Source organism: Neofelis nebulosa, chromosome 3, assembly GCF_028018385.1.
Source record: "Neofelis nebulosa isolate mNeoNeb1 chromosome 3, mNeoNeb1.pri, whole genome shotgun sequence".
NCBI classification, from domain to species: domain Eukaryota; kingdom Metazoa; phylum Chordata; class Mammalia; order Carnivora; family Felidae; genus Neofelis; species Neofelis nebulosa.
Genome location: NC_080784.1, coordinates 187,237,429 through 187,257,165, shown reverse-complemented (window position 1 = coordinate 187,257,165; position 19,737 = coordinate 187,237,429). Strand labels below are relative to the sequence as shown.

The 19,737-nt window shown below is 48.2% G+C and overlaps 1 protein-coding gene across 2 annotated transcripts in view; it reads right to left on the bottom strand.

Moving 5' to 3' along the window:
- CCDC149 (coiled-coil domain containing 149) overlaps positions 1–19,401 on the bottom strand; it is a 97,363-nt gene extending 77,962 nt beyond the window's left edge. The window contains exon 1 of one of the 2 annotated variants that reach the window (XM_058722947.1): positions 19,197–19,401. In XM_058722947.1, the coding sequence (XP_058578930.1) occupies positions 19,197–19,244 (48 nt within the window). In that variant the 5' untranslated portion in view covers positions 19,245–19,401. The remainder of the gene's footprint in view (positions 1–19,196) is intronic. The other variant, XM_058722948.1, reaches the window with a different exon arrangement.
- Positions 19,402–19,737: the final 336 nt, after the last annotated feature.

Here is a 19,737-nt window from a genome sequence, read left to right as displayed (position 1 = left end):
AGACAATGCATGTTTGTTTGTTTTTTTTTTTTTAAAGCACCCAATAAATTCTAAAGGCACCCATCTTATTAATAATCATAATAATCCAAAGAACTGCGTTCATCCTATTCAAAGAAAGAAAACCGGGGCGCCTGGGTGGCGCAGTCGGTTAAGCGTCCGACTTCAGCCAGGTCACGATCTCGCGGTCCGTGAGTTCGAGCCCCGCGTCAGGCTCTGGGCTGATGGCTCGGAGCCTGGAGCCTGTTTCCGATTCTGTGTGTCCCTCTCTCTCTGCCCCTCCCCCATTCATGCTCTGTCTCTCTCTGTCCCAAAAAATAAATAAAAAGCGTTGAAAAAAAAAAAATTAAAAAAAAAAAAAAAAAAAAAAAAAACAAAGAAAGAAAACCAATCTCCATTCCTAAGTTTGTCAGCAGACCTTGCCTTTGTGAAAAATATCATCTCCCTGCTGGGATGAAGTGTTCCAGAAGAGGGTAAGAGTGCTCCAGATGAAGACTCAACTCAAGATGGAGCGTTTGTGGGACTATTCCCTGGCTTCCATCTCTTCCATACTAGAGTCAGGTGCAGATACTCCAAGGCAAGGAGGTGTTCCGTCCCTGTCTGCCCCCGAAAGGCAGTCATCTGCAGACTAGAGATCTTGAAATCAGACATGCAAATCCATCACTATTTTAATTATCCAAGGAAGTAGAGCTCTTACCACCATCTGCCAAGATGCCAGCCAATCGTGATCATCACGGCTCCCCCCAGTGGTTCTCTCTGCGTGAGAATCACGGAGTCATCATTAAAGGGCCACTTGGGCCCCAATTTCCGCCTATAGGAGGAAGGTGTTCCCAGCTGAAGCTTGTGAGTGGGAGCTGTTTTTGCCTTCTCTCTATGCCTAGCTCATATTTTCCTGAGCACTGTTAATTTGCTCCTGAGCTTGTCATTATCAGTTTCTTACCACCACCTCCAGGCAGTACTGATGAGTGAGAAATGTTCCTCAACAAGAACTGTCAGTTCAGAACTCGGCCCCACGGCAACAAGTTAGGTGGAGATTCATTCTGGAACATGGGTGGATGTGCAGTTCTGCTGATTCAAATCGCAGGCTTATTCAGAGGGCAGACTAAACTATAAACACTAATTAAGGCGAGGGCTCTGTCCAGGTCTGTTTCCCTGGCTGGTAATGGTGCAACTGGGTCGATTATGCCAGCAAAGGGCTCCTACGGATGATCTCAATTTAGTATGGCTTTCAGGGAGGATGGCAAAGTCCCCATTGTCTCCACATCACCAACAAGCCAACAGCCAACACTGGGCATAATTTTATGGCTTCTCTTGACAGCCCATTTGTCCACCACAATCACGGTTCATCAGAAGAGCATTGAAATGACAGTAACATGGGTTGCTTCAGTTTGTTCCTCTGCCAAGTACAGACACAAGACCTGGCGCTTAAAGGATTCCTTTGGAGAAGACATCACTGATGCAGGTAGCATCAAGGCGTGGGCATTTCTCTTTCAGTAAGGAAAGTCACTGATAATCAAGGTCACTACAGACAGCAGCGTCAATAGGACTGACTAAATATGTGACCAGGCTAACCATTCCAAAAGGAGATGAAATTTTAGGGGCAGAGAGACCTAAAAGCTCATGGAAGGCAGTGGATATCCCAAGTACGTTTTTGGGGGGGGGGTCAGACTTTCTTGGATTCCAGTCCCTGCCCTGCACCTGTAGCTGAATGACCTTGAGCAAGTTAATCCATCTCTTGCTGAGCCAAAGACCCCTTACTTGTAAAAGGGGGACCATGATAGTGTGTCCTTCGTAGGGTCTGCGACATAAAGGAGGTAATGGGACAAGGTATTTAGTCCAGTCACTGGCGTGAAGCTGGCATTTGCTAAGAGGTTATTATTTTTTTTTATCTTTATAATCATCATCATCATCATCCTCATCATCAATCATCATCATCATGTTCATGCTATATCATTAGGACTGCTGCTGTCCGTACTGTGTAGGAGGGTGCAAAGACCAAAGTAGTTAAAACAAGTCTTTGGGAAAGACCTATCAAGCCTGATGGGCCTAGACCCCAGATATGGCCATGGAGGCATCAGACAAAACACTAAGGGCAGACCCTCCTCCACCACTGACTGTGTGCCAAGTACTGTTCTGGGCACTTCACACACATTAGTTCATTTGGTCCTCACAATGAGGCCCTAGGAGGTAGGAGTTACTATGATCCCCTACATCTCCTATAAAGTGCTGGCCAAGAAGAGGGAAGCAGAAGTGTTCCAGGAGACTTCTGGGAAGTTTCCTTAAAGGAAGGAGCATATTCTTCTTCATGTTTTCTTCCTCCTGCAAAATATTCATCCCAAAAATCGAAAGCTCCACTGTTGGAATGGTGGATAAAAGAAACGGAAGGTGCCTGGGTCCCTGAAAAACTGTAAGCTGCCATATCAGCCTTAAACGGTCTTCCTCTAAAGTCACTGTACTTGAGAGAGAAATACAGATAACTCTATCTTATCCAAACCACTGCTGTTTCTGGTATTACGTTAAAACTAATCCTAAATAGTATGCCAACACACCCAAGCAACTGATACTGAGGAAATTTGGCACCTTTTAATGTAAGATATGTAACTGAGTTCATAAGAGAGCCCTATGTCACCCCTGACAGGTGTCACTGGATATCCATGATACAAAACTGTGTAAGTACTACACTGAGGTTTTCATAGAGTTTAAATGAAAGAATACTTCCTTCTTGGCTTGATAATTCAAAATACACACCTCCTAAAAATGAGCACCACACTAGAATGTTTTTTCATTCGTTCACTCACTCATCCATTTGGTGAGGCTATAGTAGACCAGGGGAAACACAGACTTTGGAATAAAAAGAACCCGAGTTCAAATCCCAGCTCTTGTATTGCCAGCATATTCTCTTATGTTTACTTATCAACTCTTAGCCATATTGATCACAGCAAATGAAATGGTGGTAACTCTAGCTGCCTCTCAAGGCTGTTGTGAGGTATAAATGAAATGCATATATAAAGCATTCAGGACTGGGCACATTAAATAGCACCCAATAAACATATCCTTTTTCCTTCAAATATGTGCCTGCACCAAACCTTAGATGAACCTTATATGTATGGCACACAGGGCTTAATAAATGGACACATTTGTAAGAATAACTTCACTGGGGCGCCTGGGTGGCTCAATCAGTTAAACATCTGACTCCTGATCTCAGCTTAGGTCGTGATCTTAAGATCGAGAGTTCAAGCCCGCATTGGGCTCCCTGCTGGGTGTGGAGCCTACTTAAAAGCAAAACAGAATGAAAAGAATAACTTTACTGCAGTTAATAATAATAATGATACTGAGAGAGTAGTAGCAATCACAGCAGTGGTCGTAGAAACAGCGGTAGTAAAATAATCAAAAGCTAAACAGAGAGAGTGAAAATAAGGAAGGTCCCCAAATGTGTGCGGTTAATACCTACATGATCAAAACTTAACTGTTCAGCGCTAGGTCGGAGACTGTTTCTGGAGAAGTGTGGAATTTTTCTCATGAATCCTCACGAATGTTTCCAGTAATCAAAACAGTTATTTTCCTTGCTCACCAAGCAATCTTATCATCTTAAAAGAACGTCTCTCTAAAACCCAGGTGTTTAAATTGTCCAATGAATTCCTCTCCTTTTTCAAAAATGAATTTTTAAAAAGAAGTTGATGGACAGGATGAACGAACACCCTAGAATCTGCTCTCCCGTACAAACCTTTACACCGAGTGGGAAGATGCCAGATACCCTTGCCCCAGCGCACAGGGGTAGTTATTAGGTCGTTCAGCCTAACTCATGTGCATTCACAGAAACTAAGTAAGCAAGGGAAGATATAAGCCGGCTGTGCAAAAAACCACGGGAAAACCTTAAAGTCACTGTCCCTGCAGCCCATTCTAGAGTTTAACAGAACTCTGATGTCAGACATCTGGGTGTTCCGACAGTGGGAAACAATGCAGTTAAGAATTTCTAAGACATAGGCTCAAAGTCCAGCAAATGTATAGTTTGTCGACACGGTGTAATCCCGTGCTGCCACAGAGACTGATGTCGATGGAGATGAGTTAGTGACGTGGAAACTGTTCACGACTTATTGCTGAGCAAGAAAAAGAACACCTTATAAAACAGCATACAGTGACAATTCAAAAAAATGCTTAATGGGTGCAGGAGGGGTGGGTGGGTAGAGTCGACTAGGAAAGGCATGCAGAGCCTTCTGGGGAGCTGAGAATGTTCTATATCTTGACCTGGGTGGTGCACGTGCAAAAATGCGTTGAGCATTCACCGTGTGCATTCACTGTATGTGCGTAGCATGTGATATAAACTCATTTTTAGAAATAAAGGCCTGGAAAAGTATCTGAATGATTAAACACTAAAATATTAACGGTAGTCATCTCTGGGTACTAGAATTATAGTTATTTTCTTTTAAACATACGTATATTTTCTAGGGACAGTTGGTTGAGCGTCTGACTCTTGATTTTGGCTCAGGTCATGATCTCATGGTTCATGGGATCGAGTCCTGCATTAGGCTCCGTGCTGACAGCACGGAGCCTACTTGGGATTCTCTCTCTCCCTTTCCCCTGCTCTCTCTCTCTCTCTCCCTGAAAATAAAAATAAATAAACTTTAAAAAATGAATAAACATACGTATATTTTCTAAATTTGGGGGCCACTTAAGTTTATTCAGATATTTAAAGTCAAATCCATCATGATCCAAAGTTTTACCATCTCTAGGTAATACCTTCAGTCACTCACCTCTCTTCACCACCCTTTCTCCATTCACAGATTCAGGCCGACAAAGGTAGGGCCCCCACAGCTGCCCAAGGAAACTCTCTGTGATTGGGGGCAGGTAGGATCCAGGGGAGGTGGGTCCGTGGCATTATTAGATTCTAGTACTTCTGCGGAGCCCCTGCTCAGACAGCACTGGGTCACCTGGAGCACCTGCCTGCAGCCTCCACAGCAGAGGTGGCATCCTGACCGTCCTCCAGTTATGGCCACATCTGCAGGCGTCCCCGACGCCACTTTTGCTCAACTTCCAGCCTCTACTGAAGTCTGGCCAAGAATTTGGAACCCGACCCCAGAAGTCTCTATCTCAGCTCAAGTTCTTGGGCTCAGATCTAGGTCAGCTGGCACGAGCATGCAGAGGATAGGAACCCAAGCCTTCCGGTGGGAGAAACATCTGACTTGAAGTTAAAAGGCCTGCCTCCACATACTTGCTTCTTGCCAAGTGACCATCAATAAGGACTCCGAATTTCCATTTCTTCACACTACCCCCTGCTCATTCTAACTGACGAGGTGGTTATGAGGATAAGGGAATGGAGAAGAAGGTGACAGCATCCCATTGGCTTCTGCACCCTAACTTTTAGCAAGGTGCCTGAGGCTGGGTTAATCCTCTTAAGCATCAGTAGAAGAAAGACAGATGTAAGGTACTGTTTTTATGTATTATGTCCTGTGATGAGGTGACCGCAGAGGCCAAAGCAACTGCATAGCTTCTTTGCATGAGAGTCAAAGGTGGGTGCAAACAACCTTGGCACAAACCCTTCTAGTCCAGGGCGAAGGCAGAGGCTGGGTACGACGCACGGTAACACAGGTCAGAGCCCGTTACAGAAAGTAGCTCTTTATAACCAAATGATTTCCCACCCACAGCTTCTGCCTCTTGTCAAGCAATGTATCTGATACGATAAAATTTCAGTTTGGAAGAACAGAAAGGAAAGAAGGGGAGGTTGGGATGGAGAGAGAGAGAGAGAGGAAACGACTTCTAGTGAATTCATAAATCCCTTGGAGCTTATTAAAAGGAGATTTGACTTACTACCTTTAACAGATCACAGTCTGTATTTGGAAAGTCAGAAGGTCTGTGAGATCAAATGGATACAAGGGGACTTTAGGGAGAGAAACACACGAGAATGTTGTTCTGACAAGCAAACAAATGGATGTCCTTGTTTTAATTCAGCAGGTTTTCAATGCAAGTATTAACTGAGAGCCGGATAGGCTTGTCATCTCTTTCAGATTTGTCTACAAGCAGGACTTTGTGCTGGGTATAATGGCAGATTCAAAAAACATCCACCCCTTCCCACTCTGAGTAACTCCAGGCTGGAGACAAGGCACGTACGTAAATAATTCCGACCTGGTCACAGAGGTGCACCTGGATGCTATGCGATCGCAGGAGGCCAAAGACCTTCCAGTTGGAGGTTAAGGTGGTTATGACAGAGCCTCGAAGGAGGAGTGAGAAGAAGTAAGAGAACCAGGGTTCCTGCCAGAGGGCACAGCCTGAGCAAACCCCAGGTGGGTGGAAACGCTGGCTTCCTGCAAACACTCAGCGTGCTTCTGGTTACCGAGAACACAGGACATGTGAAACGGAGATGTGCAAAGTAAGGCCAGATCATTTGGTTTGGATGAAAGTAAGAAAGGCCTTAAACGACAATAAAGTCTGAGACAAAGTGAGAGCCAGCAGGAGCTATGGAGGCTTTTGACCAAGGAAGGGTCAGATCCCAGTTTTGCTTCCAGGCACTTGACCAGGCAGTGAGGGAGAGGGCGGGAGGGCAGAAATGGGTGCAGGAGGCAGGGAGGCATGTTCTCCAGGGAGGAGGCTACTGTTAATTCTTTGTGAGCAAGTGCTGTGTCCTGAGAACTGATGTCAGCCTACTAAGAGGCTTATTCAGGACCCCACCAAACGTGGGAAGGAGTTAGCAATGGCTCCGAAGACCAGAGCACCATTTCCTAACGCACAGGACCACCACCTCGGCTGCAGAGGGTCGGGGACTTGGAAACATACTTTCATATATATCACCTCACTCTAGCCTCATCTCAGGTGAGGGATACAAGACGGATATTGTTATCCTCGTTGCATAAAGTCCAGAGAAACTTGAGGTCTTGGGGAAGTCATGAGATTCACCCAACACTAAGTAGCTACCTACCTACGGAGCTTGAAGACTTACATGACCCAGCTGGTGAGGATACCAGTCATGGGCTGGCGCCACGTGGACACTCACTCCCAGCTTCTTTGGGGCCATGAGCAGTCTGGGGGAGAGGCTGGAAGTGGGGCACACCAGCAGCTGAGCAGGGCTGGCTTCAAAGACAGTATCAGAAATGGCAACGTGAACTCTTTCCTTCCTTCTTTCCTTCCCATTTTTCCCTTCCTTCCTCCCTTCTTTCCTTCCTTCCATGAGTACCTGCCAAGGACCATGTGCCTGGAATTGTACTAGATATTATTGCCCCCCCCACCTCTCTGAGGGCCCCCATTGTCAGGAACCCCATTACCTTGCCTTATTATGCTGTCAACAATTCTCCACACCATCTTCCCAACTGAAACGTACCATCAACTTCCCAAGTAAAACATACCAGGCCCAGGGGAGGTAGGATGCTCATGTGATGTGGCATTTGACCACGGCCTTTAAGTATGCAAAGGAGGTCACCTTGGACACAAGCAAAGACCTAGAGATGCCTCAGGGCATGGAACGATCTGGTATCTGTTAGGAGTTCTGTGGAGAGTGGGGGAGTGGATAGGCAGAAGGGGCCCAGGGGAATCATTGGAGGTGAGGAGGGAGCAGGGCCCCTGGAGGTCAACTGAGGGACTGGCCTTGACTCTGCAGGCCCCTGAGGGCCATCAGAGAGCTTGAGGCAAAGGAGTGGTAAAGTATTTCAGTGCTTATAAGGACAACTCCAGCTGGATGACAGGACACAGAAGAAAGGTCTTACAGGATGTAGCAGATAATTCTGAGGACAGTGAATGAGAATCTGAGCCGTGGTGGGACGGTGGGAATGGCGACACAGAGCCCTTATTAAAGACTTGTTCAAGAGCAGAAAATATGGGCCTTGATTAATAATTAGATTCGGTTCAGCTGGGAAGAACGATCAAAGACGACTCTGTAGCGACATCATCAATCGAGATGGGATGGAAGAAGGGAAGACAGATAGGAAAGCCAGAAGCCAGAGGGAGGATGGATTCGGGTTAGGGCACATTGAGTGTAGGGTGCCTGGAGACATGTCCAGTGGCCACGTGCAGGGATGCAGAAGCCCAGCAGGTGGGGGAGGAAGAGTGGAGTGTCAGAGGCTGCACAGCCAGGACCACATAGGCTGAAACCTGAGGACAGACCACTGTGCATGGCAGAGAGGAGTCTGGTCTTGGATGGGCTTGGCAAGGGCATTGCAGGAGAAAAGAAGGGGCAGAAGGCAGACTCAGGTGGATCGAGAGTGGAGGAGAGCAAGGGGACAAGGAAGAGGCTCAGGTGGGCTCCTGTGTCCTTCTCGACCCTCATCCCTATCACATTGACTCCCGGCAGATCAGCTACCTTCCCACTGCACCCAGGTAATTTCTCCCCTGCTCAGAGGATATAATCATGTCATCAGTAACATTCTACCTGTGTGTCGACCATTAATAAAGCTATAGGTGGGCAGGCACATTGATGAGTCACTTTTCCATGAGTGAAGACCTCAAAGTAGAGGTCCTGTATATGGGTCAGAACTGGGTTGGTTCTTGGGTATTATTCAGTATCCCCACTCAGTTCTGCTCCTCTTGAGTCATAGCATGAAATTCATTCCTATCTCCTACCCACCCAACATAGCTTGTCACAGTCCCTTCTCTTAGGAGCTCACTAACTTGTGTAGGAGTTGAGATCCACACACAGAGAAGGTCCCTATATTTCTCTGGGAGCATTTTAGTGCTATATGAGTGGCTTGGAGTCTAAGCTATGTAACGCAACAGGCTGAAGAGTTCACTTCAAGCTTGGGTGGTCATGGACGATTTTATGAGGGATGCGGGCTTCTATTCCATTTTGGAGGCCTAGTAAAGGCTGTGGTCTGGGAAGAAGTAGAAGGCCCACCCAGATGAGATCAGGATGTGGGAATGAGGTAGGAACCAGAATGCAGGATGGATCAGTTTGTCTGGAACACTCAGTTTCTGAGGGGACCAATGAGACATAAAGTTGGAAAGCTCAAGGCCAGTTTGAGGGGAGCCTTTTTTTTTTTTTAATTTTTTTTTTTTTTAACATTTATTTATTTTTGAGACAGAGAGAGACAAGAGCATGAACGGGGGAGGGTCAGAGAGAGAGGGAGACACAGAATCTGAAACGGGCTCCAGGCTCTGAGCAGTCAGCACAGAGCCCGATGCGGGGCTCGAACTCACATACCGCGAGATCGTGACCTGAGCCGAAGTCGGACGCCCAACCGACTGAGCCACCCAGGCGCCCCGAGGGGAGCCTTTGAATACCAGATAATGGGGAGCCAAGAAGGTTTCTGAGTAAGAAGACTTAGTGAAAAGTGCTTTTCTTCTTAAGGTGGCATAATATATTAGTTGTACAGAGGATAGACTGTCTTGAAGAAGATCTGATATCCTGCGCATAAATGATATGTCACAACAAAACAGCATAAGGTGATAGAAACAGAGTAGATTATTGAACAAACTTATACAGAAAATGAAATTGGGAAGACTTCAAAACAAAAACCAACCAAGGTTTACGTTCCTTGGGAACCAGTTATCCCCTCCCATGGGCACCATGTCACCTGATGGGCCACAGAGAGATGCAGACTCTCCACTAAGCAAAGATCTCCACCATGAGGTACCCAAAGCCCCAGTGTGGTTTTATTAGTGGAAAACCAGGCGGTGAGTAAGAAATGTCATTCACTCTGGTCATTTTCATTCAGGGACTAGCCAAAGTCCTCTTCTAATCTTCAGCCAATGTATTTTATTCAATGTGAAAGTCACTAAATTAATTTTTTAACATAATAAGAGTAGAAATTGTCAATTTTAGAAGCGCATATGCGAATTTCCCTGCACAGGAGAGAACATGAATCCTATTAGTTAAAAATAGCAGTTGCGCTCACTTTCCCCCACATGCTAATTTTAATAAACTTACTCTGAAATTAGCCTGCCACTATGCAGATAGCTGCTCATCCAAAATGCTCCCAGTAAGCACTAAGCTTGCCTTGCAAGAGTTCAAGTACTCCCAGGAAACTCTGAACAATGCAGAGTTCTAAATGGAACTCATCTCTTCTCACCAGACTTGGCCACTCCCAATCCTCTATCATGCCCAGCCCGGCCTCTCTCTAGCCACCCATCACAGGTCATCTTGGACCCATTCCATTTCATCTTCCCAATCCAGTTGGCTATGAAATCCTGTCGGGGTCATTAAAAACAAAATCTTTCTCTTAGCCATCCCTTCTCCTCTATTCCCACGGACGCTGTTATCTCCTTACCACTTCATTTATTCAAACATCCAGATTCATATATCCTACAATTACTTAATTCCTATAAAGGGCAAAGCACAGTGCAAAGAGAGCTAAGGCCACAAATTAACAACACATGGTCCCTGCTCTCAAGGAGTTCAAGATCATTTGGGTTCAGCGGAGAGACAGACACGTTATAGGTTAGTTAGACAACCATGTAAGTGGCATGGCTTCGGTGCCAAAGGAGTAATCGGAAATGCTGATGGTGACAGAAAACACTAGATTGCTAGTCCCTCATCTGGTCTGTCCCCGATTCCTGGCAAAGTTACCAGATTTGTCTGCACATCCCCGCTGCCTGGCATAGTGCCTCGCAGACTCTGTTAGAGGCTTAGTGATCACTGAGTTCGCTGGAAACAGATCTATCCCGGATAGTTTCATCGACTTGTACCCCAGCTAAAAAAGTGTCCAGCACCTCTCCATTACCAGCTACGTTAGAGCACGCCCTCTGTCTTGCTTCTGAGGTCATTCACCATCTGGTCCACCCTGGCTCTTCCAACCTCATGTCTGCTATACCTCAACCCACTAGTTCCGGCCTTTCCTCAAAGGTCAGAAGCATTTCCTCAAAGGTCAGCTGCCAGCCCAGTGTTCATGCCTGCTTCTATCATGATCACCCATGGCCTCTTCAACCAAAGGGGAGGGACCCAGTTCAAGTTCCACTGCCTCTAGGAAGCTTTTTCCCACCTCTCAAGCCTGACCAAGTGTCTATATATGTGCCCGCTATTCTGTACTGGTTTTTGCATTTAATATTATTATTAATACGAATAATACTTTGAAATATTAACTGATGTCCTATCTACCCACCTTGCCTCCATTTCCTATAATTCCTACCCTGTTTCTCCCTATACATCCCTCTGCCTTTTTAAGAAACCAGACATTCTGCCTTTGTGTTCCAAGGAAGGGAGCATCCAGCAAAACACAGGTAACAAAGCGATTGGCTCTTCAGTGTTGGAAGTCTGGTCCTTGAGACAGCAGGGCATGGAACAGTCTCCCCAGGAGCTCCCTCCCCCATGGCTTCCCAAAAGACTAGAAAGATCTCCAAAGTTGAGGAAAGGGCAGAATCAGAGGGCAAAGAAAGAGAGTTTGGCTATCAGTGAGTCTCTAAGAATGAGCACGGAGCCTCTGCCTAATCCGCCTGGGTGAGGGCAGTGGAGGGGGAACCCCAGGACCAGGGTGGGGAGCACGGCTAGTCGTGCTGGAAACCTGATGAAGTGGGATGTGAAGAGGTAAGGAATAAAGCTCTCCAGAGCAATGTCTATCTCAAATATCCATCTCTCCCCTTTAAAAAAATTAGATTTCGGGGTACCCAGGTGGTTCAGTCAGTTACACGTCCAACTTCAGCTTGGGTCATGATCTCGCGGTTCATGAGTTCAAGCCCTGCGTCTGACTCTGTGCTGACAGCTCAGAGCCTGGAGCCTGCTTCGGAGTCTGTGTCTCCCTCTCTCTCTCTGTGCCCTTCCCCCCCACTCACGCTCTGTCTCTCTCTGTCTCTCAAAAATAAATATTAAAAAAAGATTTTGAAAACATTCGATTTCTTGAGGCACAATTCACACAGAGAAAGGTTCATCTTTTTTGGGTGTACCGCTCTATGAATTTCACTACACTTGTACAGTCACATAGCCATCACCACGGTTGAGGCACAGAATATGTCCATCACTCCACAAAGTTCCCTTGTGCCCTCCCGCCGTCAATCTGCTCACCCTGTTCCCAAGCTCTGGCAACCACTGATCTGTTTCCTGTCCTTCTAGCTGCGCCTCCCCAGAAATTTCGTATTAATGGAATCTTACAGTAGGTACGCTTGGCTCGAGCCTCTGGTTTCCATCACTTGCCAATTTTTTTTTCTTTTTTTAGTATAGTTGGCACACAATGTTACGCTAGCTTCAGGTGTACCAAATGTTGTGGAGGCTCATTCATGTTTCTGCATGGATCAGTAACCTGTCCCCTCGTTAACGCTGAGCAGGATTTCATTACATGGACGCACGACAGTTATCCGCTCGTCAGTTCACGGACACTGGGGCTGTTTCCATTCTCAGTGATTATAAAAAAAAAAAAAGGGCTATAAACATTCACATACAGGCTTTGGTGTTGACGTGCATCCTCACTTCTCTTGGGTAAACACCCAAGGGCAGGGCGGCTGGGTTGTTCGGTTAAGCGTCTGTTTGACTGTATGAGAAATTGCACAACTGTTTTCAAAAGTGGCCGTAACCACTTTCTATTCCTCCAGCAACGCATGGGGCTTCCAGTGCTCTGCATCCTTGGCGGCATTCGGTTTATCCATTTTTTATCTGTTTGTTTTTCCCTCCTGACAGGTTGTGTTGTGGAACCTTATTGCGGTCTCAATGTACATTTCTCTAATGACTGACACTGTTTAGTATATATTCATGTGCTTATTTTCCATCCAAATCTCTTTTTTTAAAATTTTTAAAGTTTATTTTATTTATTTTGAAAGAGACAGAGATAGTGTGGGGGGGGGGGCAGAGAGAAAGGGAGAGGGAGAGAATCCCAAGCAGGCTCTGAGCCCGATGAGGGGCTTGAACTCATGAAACCATGAGATCATGATCTGAGCTGAAACCAACAGTTGGATGCTTAACCGACTGAGCCACCCAGGTGCCCCACCATCCAAATCTCTTGAGTGTAGAATCTATTTAACTCTTTTGCCATTTTCTTTTTTTTAAAAAGTTTATTTGTTTACTTTGAGAGAGAGAATCCCACACTGCCAGCGTGGAGCCCAATGCGAGGCTCAAACTAATGAACCATGAACTTGACTTGAGCCAAAATCTAGAGTCTGATGCTTAATTGACTGAGCCACCCAGGCACCCCTCTTTTGCCATTTTAAAAATTAGGCTGCTTGTTTTCTTATTATTCAGTTGTGAGAGTCCTTTATATATTCTAGATATAAGACTTCTGTTCTGCACAAATTTTCTCCCAGTCTGTGGCTTATCTTTTCATTTTCCTAAAGGAGTTTTTCAAAGAGCAGAAGTTTTAAGTTTTGATAAAATACAATTTATTCTTTTTTCCTTTTGTGGTTATGTTTTTCATATCCTATGTACCCTTTTTACTCTTGAACCTCCCAAACTGTGAAAAACCATCTCAGTGGTGATAAGAGAACCTTCCCAAGTACAAGCTGGGCACAGATAAGGTTCCATTCCCTAGCCTCCCTAGCCTCCATGGCTAGGTGTAGCCATGTGACTATACTCAGACTAATGGGATGTGAGCAGAAGTCATCCCTAATTTTAAAAAGCCCCTCACCCTGGACTCCCCCTGCCCTTTTTTCCCCCCATTCTTATGGGTTGGGACAAAAACATGGCAACAACCAGCTTCATACATACAGTTGGGGACCACCCCCTAAGACACACTGGAGTAAGAAGGTGTAAAAAAATCTGAGTTCTTAGATGATTCACAGAGCAGGGCCTCCCAGACTGGACCACCACACTGTAACATGAAAGAGACCAACATATCCACCTTATTTAAAACAACATATTTTGAGGGTAGGTATCTTTGTTAAAGTAGCTTAAACTTAACCCAAAAAATTCATCCTTCTTTCTGGGGAAGTAGACAATAACCTCAAGGGTCTTGGACCCACCCGGTGTCATGTGGTGTATGTATGCAGACAACTGCACACTAGTTTCCAAAAGTTTCCGTCAGCTCAGGAGTGATTTGGGGGCAGCGGAATATGAATCCCTTGCCTTTACCCTGGGCAAGAGAGCAAGGTCCCCCTTGCTCAGCAAGGTCCTCTGAGCAAGGCTCAGAGCCGCGAAGGAGCAAATATATCAACTTGTTCTTCGTTCACCCAAAGTAGCACGGGTGGGGTACAAGCCATTGCTGAGAGGGGGACAAGGAGAGACACAACCGTGACCTATGACTAGATACGAGATGAAACATGAGGAGATTGTGACTATATGAAAGTAGCCCAGACGGGATGCGTAACCCCTACCCCGTCACCCCTGCCAGCGGCTGAGAACCACTTAAGCCCCCTACAACTTAAACACAGGCTGGGGGAAAGGGAGACACAGGACTCCGACCCAAAGTACATTTCCATCACCCTTACAATGGGAATGTGTAATCAAAATTCACATGCTGTAGCAAAATATAGACGTTTTCATTTCATGAATGCCTAAGTTTCTGTCCTGAGGTTCATGCTCATTGTACTAACGTTCACTAAACACCACCTGCCAGGCAGAGGGCCAAGGACTAGCAAGCCCCTCACACACCTACGGGGTACGTACTCATTACCCATCTGAAGATTAGGAAAACGAGGCTCAGAGAAGCTGCACAGTGCAGGGACTTTTCCGGTCCATTCTGCTTCGGGCAAATAGCCCCTGCTGCCTGCCTGCTCTCAGGCCACGTGGCCTCCTGAGCAGGACCCGCTCTCAGGCCACATGGCCTTCCTGGGCAGGGCCCACAACCAGATTACTACACTCCTGAGCCACTGTCTTCCAGGCCAGGTGAGTGATCTAGGTGGGTTCAAATGGAGGGACGCCTGCGGTTGTATGGGACGTACTACATAAGGGTTGCTGTCTTCCTCTCTGAACTTGAAAAGGACGGGAGGCTGAGACTTAAGACAAACAGCAAGGAGACTCATGGATAGAGAGAAAGTGCCCATTTGAGTGTGGGATCCAGCTGGGGCCCAAACCACTCCTCTCTTGGAATTACTAGACAGGTCAGCTGTATTGGTTTGTTGCAGCCGCTGTCACAAATGGCCATAAACTGGTCAGCTTGAAACAACAAAAATTAATTCTCTTGTACTCCTGGGGGTTGAAAGTCCAAAATTAACGTGTCAGCAGGGCCTTGCTCCCTAATAAGGCTCCAGGGGAGGACTGTTCCTTGCCTCTTCCTAGCTTCTGGTAGTTTCCAGTAATCTCTGGAACTCCTTAGCTGCATAACTCCTGGTCTCTGCCTCTGTCATCACATGGCCTTTTTTCCTCTGTGACTTCACCCAGTGTCTTCTCCCTGTGCATCCCTACATCCAAATTTTCCTCTCCTTGTAAGGACACTAGTCATTGGATTAAGAACCCACTCTAATGACTTTGCCTTAACTTTGATCTTCAAAGATCCTATTTCCAAACAAGGTTGCGTTCACAGCTTTGGGAGGTTAGGATTTGAACATATGTTTTTGGGAAGCACAATTCAACCCACAACATCAGCCGATAAATTCCCTGAGCTAAACCGCTTTGGGTTGGGTTTTTGATCATTTGCACCCAGAGAGAAGTAGAGCCAAGATTCACCCACAGAGCTCAGTCAACAACGCAGACCCAAAGCCACACCATTAATCATAGGGCCTATTCAATCTCTGTCTTTCCAATGTCAGTGGCTCTATTCTGGGGAGAGGTGCAGGGTTACACAACACACTCAAAGAATACGACGCTGACTGCTATCTAATTAATTAACCAAAATTCAAATGGTGAAAATAGTGAAATTGAACTAGGCATGGGTTATCATAAGGCAGCGGGCCAAGAGGTGGCCAGGATTTTCATTTTAGAAATAAAAAATTACTGACTATCTGCATGGCTGCATTTCAAGATCTCTCCCTGAGAGAGAGAGAGATCTTTTAGAAGATCACTTCAGGTGGTGCTAGGAAGAACATTTCCCCCTCCCCAGACATTTAATTTCTAAAAGAGAACGTCAGCCAGGCTTCTTTCACATGCATGGCCGTGTTTACTTTGGGGCCTACGAGTGGGCTGCAACTTCAGCTAGTTATACTAAAAATATGAAAATAAAACTGATCTCTGTAGGATCATTTTAAGCGAAGACGGCTTGGTAGAGGCGAGCCGCGGAAGCAGACCGATGGAAAGGCAGCACAGAGCTCTGGGCAGGAAGGGCAATGGAGTGCGTGTCCAGGGCGGGAGGCAGAAACCAGGTCCTCTGCAGAAATCGATGTGAGCCGTCAAAAGGCCCACTCAGCTCAGGTCAGATGTCTGGTGACTGTCTTCCCCAGTTCTTCTGGCTGGATTCCAAAATCACTTTGAAACACCACCAGCCACTGACCACTCTCTCCCTTGGATCCTATTGGCTACGTAGCAGGCATCTCCACGCCAGGCCCAGTCTGCACCCGGCCAGCTAAACTTGAGTGGGGCAGGGGAAGCCCCTGGGTAGCTCAGTGTCTGAGAAGAGTAGATTTTAGGCTATATCCCTGGGCATTTTCATGCCATCGGTGTATCAGTTTCTTGTGGCTGCCATAACCAGTTACCGCAAACTGGGTGGCTTAAAACACAGAAATGTATTCTCTCACAGCTGTGGAGACCAGATGTCCACAGTCAAGAGGTGTCAGAAGAACTGATTCCTTCTGGAGGCTCTAAGGGAGAATCTGTTCCATGCCTCTTCCAGCTTCTGGTGGCAGCTGGCAAACCTTGACATTCCAGGACTTTCGATGTGCAACTCTGGTCTCGATCTCCATCTTCATATGGCCTCCCTCTCTGTGCCTTCCCATTGTCTTCTCCCTTGCATCTCTGTGTCTGAAATCTATCTTTACTTTCTTTTATAAGGACACCAGTCATTAGATTCAGGGCTCACCCTAAATCCAGGATGATTTCATCTCACAGTCTTTAACGTAATTACATCTGCAAAGACCCGATCTCAAAATAAGGTCCCATTCACAGCTACTGGGGGGTTAAGACTTAGATGGATCCACGGTGAAGAGGGGGAAATGCACAACGGATCCGGGGAGAGACTTTAAAACTTGCATTTTTCCCAAAAATGCAGAGTGACTCTTTGCGCTCTTTGTTCCCCAAATGACTGGGGTGCAGGTGATCTGTAGATCGTACTCTGAGGAACACTGATTTAGTCACTGGGGATTCAAAGGTGAATAAAACATGGTCCTCTCTCTTGGAGAACCTGCTGTCTAGCTGAAGATACACAGAGATGAACCAATGATTAACATACAAAGTATGGCCTAATGATTCCAAGCTCTGGAGTCAGACCAGGGTTCAAATTCTGCCCGCTCCAGCTGTGAGGCTCTGGCAAGCTCCTTAACCTATCTGAGCCACAGCGTCCTTACTTGCAAAATGAGAAATAATTCCTACTTTATAACATTATGAGAATGAGGCTATGTAAAATACTTAACACTGATGAAGGACTCAAGAAACAGCCATGAGGTATTAGGAGAGGGGCAAGCATAGCTCCTTGCTGTGTGCCTTCCATGCCCTAGAGCCTTTACTGAGTGTTTGTGGAAGGCACGAATGCACTACCCTGAAGAAATCCAGCTGGGATAGGCAAGGCAACTCCTAAAAGGCACATGTCAGGATCTTGATTTATTCTATAAGCATTTTTTGAGCACCCGCTGTGTATGGAGCTCGGTGTGTAGGCCCCTGGATCAAAGCCAAGTAAAACACACATCCCGGTGGGGAGACCACCAGGCGACAGTAGTGTGGTCAGTGCAGGCAGAAGGAAGGCCACCTCGGGGAGGCATATTTGGATGCAATGAAGCACTTCCTTCCTCTGGTTTTCCACCCTTTAGCATTCTCTTCATGTTTATCGGGTAACTCTCCCAAACTGTAGCACAGGTTCCAGAAATTCTTTGAGAGCAGAAGGGGTTGTCTGCCTTCTTTGCTGCTGAATCCCAAGCACCTAGCGAGGTACCTGGCTGCTAATAGACCTTCGATACATATTTGTTGGAGTAGAGAACATTCTGCTGCCATTTCAGAGCCTCTCCCTGGACTCTTATGAAGAGGCACCCCCAGCCTCCTTGACTACTGGGTATGATTCTTGATTCTTAAAAGTTCCCTGGAGGATCTGTCCCTTGACATACAGCCAGAGAGTTAGAGGAGACGGGAGGGCGCAGGCCGCAAAACAATGCGTCCGAACACTGTCTAGTTAGGAGTTTTCAGCTACTAGACCAAGAGTAAACAAACTAAACCAGGGAGAACTTATGACATCTTATTCCTCTTCAGAAATACAACGCTTTGCACACACCAGACGTTAAGTACTGTTATCCGCCTGACCTGGAGGCCCTGGAAATGATTACAGGAGAAAGTATAAGGGCTTCCCTTCTAACATCCCACAGGGGAAGGAAGAGAGCAAATCACTACACCCTGCATTATGTGCACAGGAGTAAAGTCAAAGAGGCCCCAAGTTGGCTTTGGGCAAAGGGATGGTTCTCCGGACGAGAGAATGGAAAACTGGGGGGAGGGGGGTGCTCAGCAAGGCTAGGTAGCACCGGGAACTGCCATCACATATGGCGGTAAGTCAGGACGAGCGACCTACCTGTGACAGGGAGACATCAGCCCTCACTGTCACCTGCAGAAGCCGGACAGCCCCTCCCAGGCCAAAAAACTCAGGCTGGGCTGAAGAGGCAATGGCTCAGGAGACTAAAAGCCAACCCCGGGGTGGTTGTGACAAAGGGGTTTGGGGGGAAGAGGGCTGGTGTTTTCTGCTTGCAGGAATCGAGTGCCTTCCGCACCTGTCGTTCGCTCCTTTGATAAATGGCTCTCCACCTTACCCAGAGTAGGCCCGCAAGACACACTGTTGACAGAAGTAAGTGACTGAATGAAGGCTACGGAAGACCCCGAACTCCCCCCACCCAAACCTCCACCGCAGGTAATTCCACCTGGCCCGGGGGGAACCCCAGGGCCCGGATCTCCCCCCCCCACCCCCTCCCCGGCACCACCTTTCCGCTTCAGCGCGGGCCGTCCAATCGCTGGGCTCCACAACGGTGGTGACCGGGAAGGCAGGTGGGGCTTGGCTCCTCTCCTGCCGGGTCCCCCGCGCTCCGCTCTCCAATCCAGGGCCGATTCCCGCGGGAGGGGGAAGGCCCCTCCCCTGAAGCCGGCACCAGATGGCGTGGAAGCGGCGCCCGGCCGGCCCCGGAGGCGCGCGAGGAGCGGCGCACCTGGCGGGGGCGGAGAGCAGCGCGTCCCCCGCCCCCCGCGCGTCCCCGCGCCGCGCTCGGCCACCCAGTGGGGCGCGGGCCGGGGGAGGGGGACGTGCTGCGGGCGCGGGGCGGGGACGCGCGGCCCGGCCCTTCCCGCCTGGCCGGCGCCTCGGCCTCACCTCGCTCACCAGCCCCTGCCAGTCGCTCTCGGTCCGGTCGCCGTTCATGGCCTCCTCCTGCGGGCGCGGGCCGGCCTCGTGGACGCCGCCCGCCTCCGCCTCCGCCTCCCGCCGCGCCGCCGCCGCCGCCACCCGCGCCCCGCGCGGCCCCGAGAGGGCCGGGCGCCTCCGAGCCGCCGCGCCGCCGCCTGCGGCCGCCCGCGCTGTTGACTCAACGTCCGCCTCCGCGGGAGGAAGGGGAGGAGGAGCCGCGGCCTCCCGGCCCGCAGCCAGCGCCCCGCCGGCCCCGGCCCGCCCCGCGCCGCCGGGCCTCCCGACCCCCCCACCCCCCACCTCCGCGCCGGGACTCGTGACCCCTGCCCCGGCCCCCGACCCTCGACCCTCGTGCGGGACCTCGAAGGGAAGGGACGGACGGACGGCGGTCTCAGCCTGCAGGTGACTCCTGTGTCCTGGATGCCTGCTCTCCCTGGGCCGGAGGCGGGCTCAACAGACACCTGCGTGTCCCCTGCAAGAACCAACCCCCCCCCCCAACTGTCTAACC